General features: G+C 43.3%; 1 protein-coding gene across 1 annotated transcript in view; it reads left to right on the plus strand.

Moving 5' to 3' along the window:
* Window positions 1–12,306, plus strand: part of ATIC (5-aminoimidazole-4-carboxamide ribonucleotide formyltransferase/IMP cyclohydrolase) — a 55,928-nt gene extending 43,622 nt beyond the window's left edge. The window contains exons 13-16 of the mRNA XM_040440769.1: window positions 2,274–2,366; window positions 4,738–4,920; window positions 5,013–5,165; window positions 12,114–12,306. Coding sequence (XP_040296703.1) covers window positions 2,274–2,366; window positions 4,738–4,920; window positions 5,013–5,165; window positions 12,114–12,233 — 549 coding nt within the window. The 3' untranslated portion in view covers window positions 12,234–12,306. The remainder of the gene's footprint in view (window positions 1–2,273; window positions 2,367–4,737; window positions 4,921–5,012; window positions 5,166–12,113) is intronic.
* The last annotated feature ends 450 nt before the right edge of the window (window positions 12,307–12,756 follow it).

A 12,756-nucleotide genomic window follows, 5' to 3' on the forward strand; every position in this document is an offset into this window, starting at 1 on the left:
TATCTCCACCAGAATCTTTTACAGCACTCTACAAGATCTGTTTCAGCATCCTGGGCTGAGTAGGCGAGCGCTTCATTAGAACAAACATGCAGGGCAGCAACGTGGTCAAGCCCTCACACATTAAACATTAGAGTGGATACTAGGGCTAGCCAGGAGCTCGCCTTTGGTAGAAAGGTGCTTCAGGCCATAGTCCCTCCCTAAACAAGAAAAAATGAATCTGTTATATCTCGGGGTATGCCATCATGGAGGATGAGAGGGAATGAATCCTACATGGATTCCCCCCCAAAGGGAATAAAAATTGGATTGTAGATAGGTGGAGGTGTGTTGGTGTGAATGCAAAAAAAAAATAAAATCTTTATATACACATATGAAGTAAAGACTCTCTAGGCCAGGCATCCTCAAACTGCGACCCTCCAGCTGTTGCAAAACTACAACTCCCAGCATGCCCAAACGGCCTACAGTAGGGATGCTCAACCTGTGGCCCTCCAGCTGTTGTAAAACTACAATTCCCATCATACCCTGCTGTCGGCTAATAGCTGTAGGCTGTCCGGGGATGCTGGGAGTTGTAGTTTTGCAACAGCTGGAGGGCTGCAGGTTGGGCATCCCTGGCCTACAGGTATCGGCCTACAGCAGGGCATTGTGGGAGTTGTAGTTTTAAAACAGCTGGAGGGCCGCAGTTTGAGGATGCCAGCTCTAGGCTGTTCATAAAGACACTGAGGAAGAGCCGGAGGAGGGTCAAATGTATTCTTCCTGTCCCTACCTGGTTTGGAGGCGGGTCCTCTCTCAGGGTATGACGTCATGAAAAGGGAATTACCGGTAAGTAATTTTATTTTTATTTTTCCTTCTTGACAACTGGCTGTTCGTTCGGGGTGAAGCACTGCATTTTACATGCATAGTACGAGAATAAGGGATACGGCTACATTGTTTCTGGGCAGCAGATTGTTGTTTAGATCAAGCAATCTGCTGCCCAGAAACAATATTTTTCTTGTCTGCACAAACTACAGTTTCGCTCTGTTATCAGGTGATCAGCTGCACCTTTTAGACGGGCAGATTGTCCAGAACGACATACCAGATAATCTGCCGACTATCGGGCCGTGTAAACCCGCCATTAGCATGACACTGCAGTCCTCGCACTGTATTTCAGTCCAGCTTTGAGTGCTGACAGTGGAGGAGCCAGGGAAAATAGGAAGATTAAAAATGGTGATATGCACTCCTTATCTGCAGTACTACGATTACTGTAGATCAGTAGTGCCCAACCTACGACCTGGTCTTTTAAATTGCAACTTACTAGGACTGCATTTCTTGCCATGGCTTCATGAGGTTCTCCCATAGTGTGCTGTGCATGTGTCATCGCTACGCAGTGTAAACATGTGCACCGCCAATCAGATTAGCGGCTGTGAGGCGCATATGCTTACACTGTGTAGTGATGACCTATGCAAGAACTGGAGCACCTCTTGGAGCTGTGGCAAGGATTGCAGTTTACTAAGGGGACTCCTCTGATGTCCGCTCTTTTAAAGGCTGCATTTAATAATAAGAAATAACAAGGCTGTTTTGATCCAGTTGAAATTTAATAATAAGAGCGGGCCTCAGAGGAATGCAGTCACTTTAGCAAAGGCTGCATTTGCTGCTAAAGAGAGCAAAACCTGTCCTGCGCTCTTTGCTTACGGACGATCATCTGCATTCTGTACAGAGAATCAACTTGAAGAATTTTTGAGCCAAACATTCGAAAGCTGGTTTCTGAAAAACATCTGCAGATTAATGAAATGACTTCAAATCGGGAGAGCAGAAATTATTTTAGTATCTCTTTCTAACTGTTAACTATATTGCTAGAATCATTCCACTTTTAACATTTGCATGTGTTCTGGCCCACGAGACTTATATCATGTCGAGTGCTGCCCTCAGACGAAAAAGAAAGGTTGGGCACCACTGTTGTAGATAGTTAAAGGGAATGTCACCCCGATTTTGGACTATCTCATACAGAATCTATGTTGGCTCTTTATTGTGAGTTTATTGGGTGCTGTTTTGCACATTTGCTATTTTGTACATCTGATTTAAAACCTATCTGACATCACTGTAAGCCCCTGTTCCCATTATCGTGATAGTTTCCATTTATAACAGTGTTGCCACTTAAAGTCTGTGCTGGATCTGTTTCCAAATCTGAGGTCACACAGATTTTCTGGAATTTGTTGACAAGGAAAAGTTTGCAGACTGCTTAAATCTTGCTATCAAAAGTATTGGAACCCCTGATAGGAATTTAACTTTTTTCTTTTCAGCTCCATGAGTCTGCCATCAGAGATCTGATTGTAGCCACAATTGCCCTGAAATATACCCAGTCTAATTCTGTGTGCTATGCCAAGGACGGACAGGTAAATGAAACTATAATGTCCAAGATACATTTTAAAGTGTCCAAAAAAAGGGTGTGTGCCCTTTCACAGGGGAAGTGTAATTTATGCTGCTGCTGGTGGTAGTTTAAGGATGGAACGGAGCATGTGCTTCCGTCTCGGTGAGCAGGACAAAGAAATTAGAAAGCGTTAATAGCAGGTGGTGCTATACAGACAGATTTAATTGAAATCTCAGATCCAGGTGCTGGTTTGAAAACTTGAGAATATTTTTCATGGGACAACTTCTTTAAACTTGCTCCCCAGAAGGAAGAAGACAGTCTCTCTAGTGCCACCTGTTGCTAGCTATCCTAGAAGTAATTATCTGACCCCCTAAAAGCTATGGCTAGGTATATTGGCCAAACCAGAGACCCACCTGTAGACAGTTGTTTTTGCCCCTCACCATTACAGAGCAGGGCACTGGTTGGATCGAAGACGTGACTTTCACGTAGCTCTTGGGGTATTGAGGTTGATCCGGCAGCATTATATAGCTTCCAGGCTGTGGCCACAGGAAAACATACTATGAAAATTCAATGCCAATGTCATGTGCCAGAGACCATGATCAACATGGTGCTTAGGAATCGGAAACTTGACGAGATTTAAAGGGAACCTGTCAGCAACTTTATGCTGACCTCACTGAGCAGCATAAAATAGTGACATAAATGCAGATGTTAGTGGTTGCTGAGAACCAGCATCATAATTATTGGAGCCCAGGCCTTGAGAAGAGTCACATCTACTTGAAAAGAGTCCTGGTTATTCCTAATCTCCTGCTCTCCCCGTCCATCTGCTGATTGGCAGTTCTCTGCTAGAGAGAGAGAGAGAAAACTAGGTAGAAGACTGTCCGTCATCTGCAGGGAGAGCAGGAATTCATGAATAACCAGGACTCTTCTCAGTTGTCCTTGACTCTTTTCCAGGCCCAGTCTGCAATGATTGTGATGTTGGTTCTCGGCAACCACTTGGGCTACTTTCACACCTGCGTTCGGTGCGGATCCGTCTTTTATCTGCACAGACGGATCCGCACCGATAATGCAAACGCTTGTATCTGTTCATAACGGATCAGTTTGCATTATTCATAATTTTTTTTTTTTTTTTTAAAGTCTTAAGTCAAAACAGATCTGTCCCCATTGACTTACAGTGTAAGTCAGGACGGATCCATTTGGCTCTGCATCATCAGGCGGACACCAAAATGCTGCAAGCTGCGTTTTTAGTGTCCGCCTCAAAAGCGCAACGGAGACCAAACGCAGCCAAATTGATGCATTCTGAACGGATCCTTATTGGGGCTGAACTGATCCGTTTTGGGCCGCTTGTGAGAGCCCTGAAACGGATCTCACAAGCGGACCCATAAACGCCAGTGTGAAAGTAGCCTTTTAAATGAAAGACCGCTGAAATCCACTCTCCTGTCTCTACTTTCATGCTGCCCATACTAACGGCAGCATAAGTTGATGACCGGTTCCCTTTAATAATGGAGAACTTGTCGGGTGATTTTCTGCCGCCCTAACTGAGAGCAGGATTTAATGCAGAGATTAATTCTGTGATGTGGATCAATATTTGAGTAGAAAGCAGAGTTAGGCCTCTTTCACACGACCGTTTTTTTTCCTCCCGTTTACGGGCCCTTTTTTGCGTTCTTTATACTGAACCATTAATTTCAATGGTTCCGAAAAAAACCAGAATGTAGTCCGTATGCATTCCATTTCCGTTCTGTTGAAAGATAGAACATGTCCTATTATTGCCCGCAAATCGCGTTCCGTGGGTCCGCAAAAAAAGGAACACATACAGAAATACATCCATATGTCTTCCGTATCCGTTTCCGTTTTTTGCGGAACCATCTATTGAAAATGTTATGCCCAGCCCAATTTTTTTCTATGTATTTACTGTATACTGAATATGCCATACGGAGGAACGGAACCGAAACTGAAACAAAACTGAACAACGGATCCAGAAAAAAGCCCACAACACTGAAAAAGCCATACGGTCGTGTGAAAGAGGCCTGAATGCTGACAGGACTCCTAAGAGAGACAGTAAGAGTCTTGATGACCCAATCCTTGTAGGTTGACAACCTTCTCTGTACACACTGATAGTGATTGACAGCTGTCTCTCTGTGTGGACATGGTAATCAGGACTCTCACTGTCTCTCCTAGGAGTCCTGTCAAGATTTACTCTGCTCCAAATTATATAAACCCATATATCACAGAGCTCAGCTTCTTTCTGTCATATTCTGGCTGCAAAAATAACCTGACAGGTGTTCCTTAAGTTGTATATGTAAAAATAGGACTGTAATAATGTCTACAGCTCTTCATTCTGCAGTTGTACTGCCTCTTGTTTTACTTTGGTTTTATAATCCTCTGTCCCTTTCTGGCAGGTGGTGGGAATGGGTGCTGGGCAACAGTCCCGCATACATTGCACCCGGCTTGCCGGGGACAAAGCTGATAACTGGTGGCTGCGGCACCACCCACGTGTCTTGGGAATGAAGTTTAAAGCTGGTGTGAAGAGAGCTGATATTTCTAATGCCATTGACCAATATGTGAGCGGTACTCTCGAAAAGGTAAGTATTAGGAGTGAACATGTAGGACATGATTACTGTAGCTTCCATTGAAGTGGTCATAAGAAGCTGCATTCGTGTGCTCCTGTCCTCAGGAGGAGCTCGAGCAGTGGAAGTCCCTGTATGAGCAGCCCCCAGAACTGCTAACCCCAGAAGATAAGAGGCAGTGGATCTCTACCTTGACTGGTGTTTGCCTGAGCTCTGATGCATTTTTCCCATTCCGAGACAATGTGGAGCGGGCAAGGAAGGTGAGAGTATGAGCAATTGTGAACACATTTGTTTTATGTACAGACTTAAAGGAGTTATCCGATTAATTGTATTGATGACTTATCCTTTGGTTAAGGCCTATTGCACACGGACGTTTTTTTTCCCCGTTTACTGGCCGTTTTTTGCGTTCCGTATACGGAACCATTCATTTCAATGGTTCCGCAAAAAAAACGGAATGTACTCCGTATGCATTCCATTTCCGTTTTTCCGTTCCGTTTTAACATAGAACATGTCCTATTATTGCCCGCAAATCACAGTCCGTGGCTCCATTCAAGTCAATGGGTCCGCAAAAAAACGGAACACATACGGAAATGCATCCGTATGTCTTCGTTTCTGTTCCGTTTTTTGCTGAACCATCTATTGAAAATGTTATGCCCAGCCCAATTTTATCTATGTAATTACTGTATATGCCATACGGAAAAACGGAACAGAAACGGAAACACAACGGAAACAAAAAACGGAGTAACGGATCCGTGAAAAACGGATCGCAAAACACTGAAAAAGCCATACGGTCGTGTGCAATAGGCCTAAGTCATCAGTATCCTATCAGCAGGGGTCCGACACACGGGAGCTCCGCTGATCAGCTGTTAGAAGAGGCTGGCGCTCCGTGAGTGCTGCAGCCTCTTCCTAGGCCATGTGATGTCGCCATACATCGGTCACATGGCCTAGTTGCAGCTCAGCCCCATTGAAGTAAATGGGGCTGAGTTGCAATACCAAGCACAGCCACTATACTATGTATGGTGCAGTGTTTGAAAACAGCCAGGCGCTGACTGCACTCGCCATAGCTCCATTGAGCGTGGCGGCTCCCTGGAACATCTGATCGGCGGTGGTGCCAGGACTCTGTGCCCCCGCTGATGTCATGGTGATGACCTATCCTGAGAATAGGTCATGATTATAGTTACCTGGAAAACCTCTTTTAATACGGCAATAGTACTGAAAATCTGACACCACATATTGCAGTTTAGTGGTAGATGCAAGATCACAAGTTATAGTTGGTTAATATGTTAAGTTGCCTTTTGCCTGTTCCCATACGTTACAATGTACAGCCTTGAACCGTACCTTGAGTCTGAGATCTGACTTTGGTCCATGGTGCACAATATTTAATTTATTTGCCTATGAATGGAGAACAATGCTCTTTTCGCACTCACAGGCGCTATACCCATGTCTGCTGTAACTGCTGGGATCGGAGAAGACTCTGGTCCTGGTCATCCAACCCCTTGGATGCCACAATGGATATCTATTCTTGTGGAAGCCAATTGGCATCCTTGCGATGTATTGATATGGCAGCCGAGAGCCTAACAAAAGCCCCCAGATCTGTATGCACAGTGCAATTGTAAAGACTTCAGACCCTCTCTCTTTTTTTACATTTTAAGTTCTGGCCTTGTGCTAAAATCAAAACCAATTAAGTTCCCCCCCCCCCCCCCCCATCAATCTGCACGCAATACTTCATAATGAGAAAGTGAAAAAAGAATTTTCAAAATTTTTGCAAATTTATATAACAAAAAAAGACTAAAATTTCTCATCTTGACACTTTAAATTTAGCTATTGGGTCTCCCATTTCTCCTCTTCACCTTTTAAATTGTTTCTACACCATGATTGGATTCCACCTGTAGTAAATTGAGCTGATTGGACATGATTTTGAAAGACACAGCCTTGTCTATATAATTTTATATTAGCAAAGAACTGCCTGTGGAGATCAGAGACTGGATTGTGTAGAGGAATAGATCTGGAGAAGGGTACAAAAATTTCTGCTGCACTGAAAGTTCCCAAGAGCAGTGACCTCCTATAATTAAATGAAACAACCAGGACTCTTCCTAGAGCTGGCTGCCCCTCAAAGTAAGTAATTAAGGAAGAAGGGCCTTGGTAAGAGGTGCACATTTGGTTCTTGGTCACTTTGGCTGAGCTCCAAATATCCTGTGTGCAGATGGGAGAAACTCTCAGATCACCCATCACTGCAGCATTCCAACAGTTTGGGCTTTATGGCAAAATGGGCAGAAATAAGCCTCTCCTCAGTAAAAGACACGTGAAACTCCTCCTGGAATTTGCTAAAGAACACCTAAAGGACTCAGACTGAGAAATTAGATTCTCTAGTCTGGTGAAAACCAAGATTGAACTGTTTGGCCTCAATTCTAAGCATCATGTCTGGAGAAAACTAGGCTCTGCCAATCACCTGTCTCATACAGTCCCTACAATGAAACATGATGGTGACAGCATCATGATGTGGGGTGTTTTTCAGTTACTGGGACAGGGAGACCGGTCAGAGTTGAGGAAAAGCTGAATGGCACAAAGTACAGTTTCTTAATGAAAACCTGATCCAGAGTGCTCTGGGCCAAACGTTCACCTTCCTACAAGATTGGCCCTCACCACACAGCCAGGACAAGACGGGGAGTAGTTTAGGAACAACTGTGTGAATGTCCTTGAGTAGCCCAGCCAGAGCCCTGACTTTAAACCCAATCGAAGATCTCTAGAGAGACTTGAGAATGGCCGTCCACCAATGGTCCCTATCTATCCTGCCAGAGCTTGAGAGGATCTGTAAAGACGAATGGCAGAACATACTCAAATCCAGATGTGCACACTTTGTTGCATCTTACCCAGGAAGACTGGAGGCTGGAATTGCTGCCAAAGGTGCTTCATCTAATTCCAGAGTAAAGGATCTGAATACTTGTGTCAATGCAAGACTTAAATTTTTCATTTTTTAATAAATTAAAAAAGGTTTTGAGTATTAGGTTTTCACTTTCTCATTATGGGTTAATGAGTGCAGAATGCTGACGAGAAACTAGAATTTTTTTTATTTTATTTTGGCTCAAGGCCACAACACAACAAAATGTGAAAAAAGCAAAAGGGACTGAAGACTTTCCAAATACATTGTAGGCTAATAGGCCTTTTCATTGTTACTTTATCAGGCTAATATTTGTTCAGGTCCCCTAGTAGAACTAACTAAAAAACTTTTTTTCTTTATTTGCCCTGTTTCTGAGATATGAGACTTCTAATCTATATGTAAGTTAGGCCTCATGCACACGAACGTTGTGTGTCTGTTCCGTGCATTGGGGACCACAATTTGCGGTCCCCAATGCACGGGCGGCGGCCGGGACAGATCAAGACCTATTCAACTTGAATGGGTCTGTGATCCGTCCACAAAAATTATTTTATTTTTACTTTTGTTTTGCGGTGCAGAAGCACGGCCAGAAACTCCACGGAAGCACTCCGTAGTTCTTTCGTGGGGTTCCGATCCCTGCTTCCGTTCCGCATCTCTGTGATTGCGGACCTATTCAAGTGCACACGGGTCGGTGCCTGTGTATTGCGGACCCGCCGTATGCGGGCCACAATACGGCTATGGGCACACAGCTGCCGTGTGCATGAGACCTTAGGGTTTCATCCAGAATTATAAGGCCTCTTTCACACGGGCGTCATGTTTTTGGCCCGGATAAGATGCGGGTGCGTTGCGGAAAAAATGCGCGATTTTTTTTTTTTTTCTTTTTTTTTTCCAATGCGAGTGCAAAACATTGTAATGCGTTTTTCACGCGCGTGAGAAAAATCGGCATGTTTGGTACCCGAACCCTGACCTCTTCAAAGAAGTTTGGTGTTGTGTAGATTTTATTATTTTCCCTTATAACATGGTTATAAGAGAAAATAATAGCATTCCTAATACAGAATGCATAGTACAATAGGGCTGGAGGGGTTAAAAAAATAAATAAAATTTAACTCTCCTTAAAGAGGACCTTTCATCAGTATAATTTTAATAAACTAATAACCCTACCTAATAGTGCGGCTTCCACTGATGTTCCCCACCGAATGTTGAAATAATAGCCCCGTTTGTTCTGCTGCAGCGCCTGTCACTCAAGCGCTTTTTTTGTATGGGGCGTTGCTAAACTTTTTTCTTTGCTATGGGCCTTGGCTGAGAGCGCAGCCAATCAGAGCGCTCCTCTCTCAGCCAGGCAGAAGGAGCTAAAGTGCAGCGATGTCTAGGGGATGATTATGATACTTACCCTGCCGCTCGTACCGCTGCTTCCACACCCGTCGCGTCCCTCGGCCGGTCTATCTGATCTTTCGCTGATCTTTCTATCTGATCTGCCTGGCTGAGAGAGGAGCGCTCTGATTGGCTGCGCTCTGAGCCAAGGCCCATAGCAAAGAAAGTTTAGCAACGCCCCATACAAAAAAAGCGCTTGAGTGACAGGCGCTGCAGCAGAACAAACGGGGCTATTATTTCAACATTCGGTGGCCGATTTAAAAAAAAAAAAAGGGGAACATCAGTGGAAGCTGCACTATTAGGTAGGGTTATTAGTTTATTAAAATTATACTGATGAAAGGTCCTCTTTAATCCACTTGCTCACGCAGCCCGGCTTCTCTTCTGTCTTCTTTGAGGAATAGGACCTTTTGATGACGTCACTACGCTCATCACATGGTCTATCACCATGGTGATGGATCATGTGATGACCGCAGTGACGTCACAACAGGTCCTTTTCCTGTGCACAGCAAAGATGAAGACAGAAGACAAGCCGGGCTGCGCGAGCAAGTGGATTAAGGTGAGCTAAATCTTTTTTTATTTTTATATATTTTTTTTTAATTTTTTTTTTAACCCCTCCAGCGCTATTGTACTATGCATTCTGTATTAAGAATGCCATTTTCCCTTATAACCCCATAGAACAGCCCCATAGAAATTAATGGGTCTGGATTCAGTGTGGGTGCAATGCGTTCACCTCACGCATTGCACCCGTGCGGATATCTCGCCCGTGTGAAAGGGGCCTAATATTGTTACATCATTTAATCCACGTGGTAAATAATATAGCATAATTGTTGGTTGTTTGTTAAAAGGGAATCTGTCACCATCAGGGTTGCCAACCAGAATTTTTCTCTTTTCTGGACAACTTATCCCAAAATCACGGAAAGTCAACTTTTTTTTTTTTTTTTTTTTTTTTTTTAAGGACAATTTGGAAAACCATAATGTTCTATAGCTTAAAGGGATTATCCAACCCCTAAAATGCCCCTCTAACCCCTTTTAATATACTGATGAGAACTAATTTCCAGAGTTTAATGTGAGCTGTAAAATGATGAGAATTACCACCAAAATCTAGTCAAGTACCACCAGCCTAAAGGTGGCTTTAGGCTGGGTCTACACGTCGACATTTGTCGCGCGACAGATTGGGCACAACTACACTGCAACATTTTGTTGCGCAACATTTTGTTGCACCAATGTCGCATGACAATTTTTATAATGGCAGTCTATGGTGTCGCACTGCGACGCGACAGTCGCAGAAAATCCATTTGAGATGTATTTTTCTGCGAGCGTCGCAGTCGCAGCATGTTGCAGTGCGACACCATAGACTGCCATTATAAAAATTGTCGCGCGACAAATGTCGTCGTGTAGACCTAGCCTTAGATGGGCCGACTGAGCAGATTCCTTCCCAACCGTCGGCTGCACGTTCAGTAAAGGAGATCTCTCATCCTCATACAGAATTGTGGTTTCTGAGCAGCAGATAGCTGTTTAGACCACATAATCTGATGCTCAGAAGCCATGATTGGTGGCGCCTGCACAATAGAGGATCTCCCGATGAGTTTCGCTCGTTCATCAGGTGATCGGGAACGGTTGTTCCCAATAATCTGTACGATTTATTGGTGTCTTTTAAAAAATTCACTGACACATCTATTTTTTTTTTAGTTTTTTTTTTTTTCAACGGACACAGGAAAATGTTGCCTATTTTTATGGACTGTCCAGAAATTTCTGTACTGTTGTCAATCCTGGTCACCATGATCTTGGACTGTTATCTGCAGTACTACATCCAGAAGTACTGCAGATAAGGAGTCTAGATCCTTCTTTTTCTTTTTTTCTTTCTTTTTCTTCTCCCTGCTTTCCACCTCTGGGACCTACTGTCTCAAGAATGGCGACCAGTTGTGAATGGTGAGGACACCATGCATGCTTGGCTTTCTCCATTCACTGCTATGACTTCTGAAAATAGCAGAGTAAGTGCTTTCCTAGCAGTGAATAGGGAGAGCCATGCATGCACAGCTTCCTCTGTGTGACCTAATGCTATTGGACATTTATGGCATATCCTGTGAATCGGACAACCCCTTTAATCTCATAATTGGAAATGGTTAAAGCGACTTTCCGGTTCTAGGGTTGTCCCAAAAAATTCACATTAACTGGGGAATGAACAGAACATTTACCTGGTGATCTCTTTTTCATCTGTTTAGTTTCAGATCTGCTAATTCTTGGGCTCTTAATCTGCGATCCAAGATGGCCACACAGCTTCTCAGACTGCCTAGTGCATCGGTAGTCCAAGACTTTCTGCTTGTCCATCACTGCTCTTGGATTGGCCAGCACTGTTCACATGAGCAGTGCCAGCCAATCCAAGGGCAGCAGGAAGTGTCTTGGGCTACAAATGCACATTATGCGCGAGGCAGTGTGTGGCCACTTGGATGGCAGAAAAGGAGCTCAAGAATTGATGGATCTTCAGCTAAGAAGATGAAGAAAAGATCACCAGGTGTTCCCAAGCTAATGTGAATTATTTTTTTTATAACCGGAAGGTCTCGCTAAAGTTGAGCCAGTGTGGCTACAGTGTCCAAGAGTGGTTTCACACGGTACAGATTTGTGTGCAGGAAATCTGCATTAATTGTGCACTATTCAGTGGGTTTTCATGCAGATTATCTGTATTCACAACCCCATTTCTTATGTTATCGACACCATTGACAGCAGATCAATTGCTGCACCTTAGAGGGAAAAAAAGCAAAGTGTACATGAGATTTGTCAAATTTTATTCAGTTTGCGAGAACTGTATTGCACTGCAGTTTTTCTGCACAGAAAAAAAACAAGCGTAATCTGCAGTTTGTGCAGCCACCCTTAGAATTTCAAGTTGCATGTTGTACTTCTGGTGACAAGTCTATACAGCTGTGGTTATTTCATGCTACTTCTAATCGCTCTATTTTCCTTGCAGAGTGGGGTTCAGTTCATTGCTGCTCCGTCTGGCTCTGCAGCTGACAAATTGATCATGGAAGCATGTGATGAGCTGGGCATTGTCTTGGCACACACCAACCTGCGACTCTTTCACCACTAACATTCCCAAACAAAATAACACTTTCTTTCGTTAGATTATCTTTGCACTGTTACAATAAAACTGTTATATTGCATTTGTAGTGTTTGATTTATTCTGTTTGTGTCTATATAGATGTATATCATGTTAAAAGAGGAAGGAAATCTGATTCCATATACTGACAGGCTGATGGCCATAGAAAAAAAAATAAAAAATTTATGAAAATGTAAAAAGCCCAAAAGATTGCCAGCAAACATGTTTGTTTACGTGAAAATATATTTATAAAAATAAAACTATATGTAATAGGATCTTCCACGTCCATAATGACCCATTCAATAAAATAATCAAATTGCTGGGTTTTTGTTTATTCCACTTCACAAGAAATGCTATAAATATCTCGATCTTTCCTCCCCCCCCCCCCCCCTTCTAAAAAAATAAAAATAAATGGCCCCAGTAAAACTCCACTGACGGAAAATAAAAATAAAGTCTAAAAAGCTTTTAACTGTAAATCAGTATACCATAGAAACATCTGACAGATCTAAATCAC

The sequence above is a fragment of the Bufo bufo genome, chromosome 7 (assembly GCF_905171765.1).
Source record: "Bufo bufo chromosome 7, aBufBuf1.1, whole genome shotgun sequence".
NCBI lineage: Eukaryota > Metazoa > Chordata > Amphibia > Anura > Bufonidae > Bufo > Bufo bufo.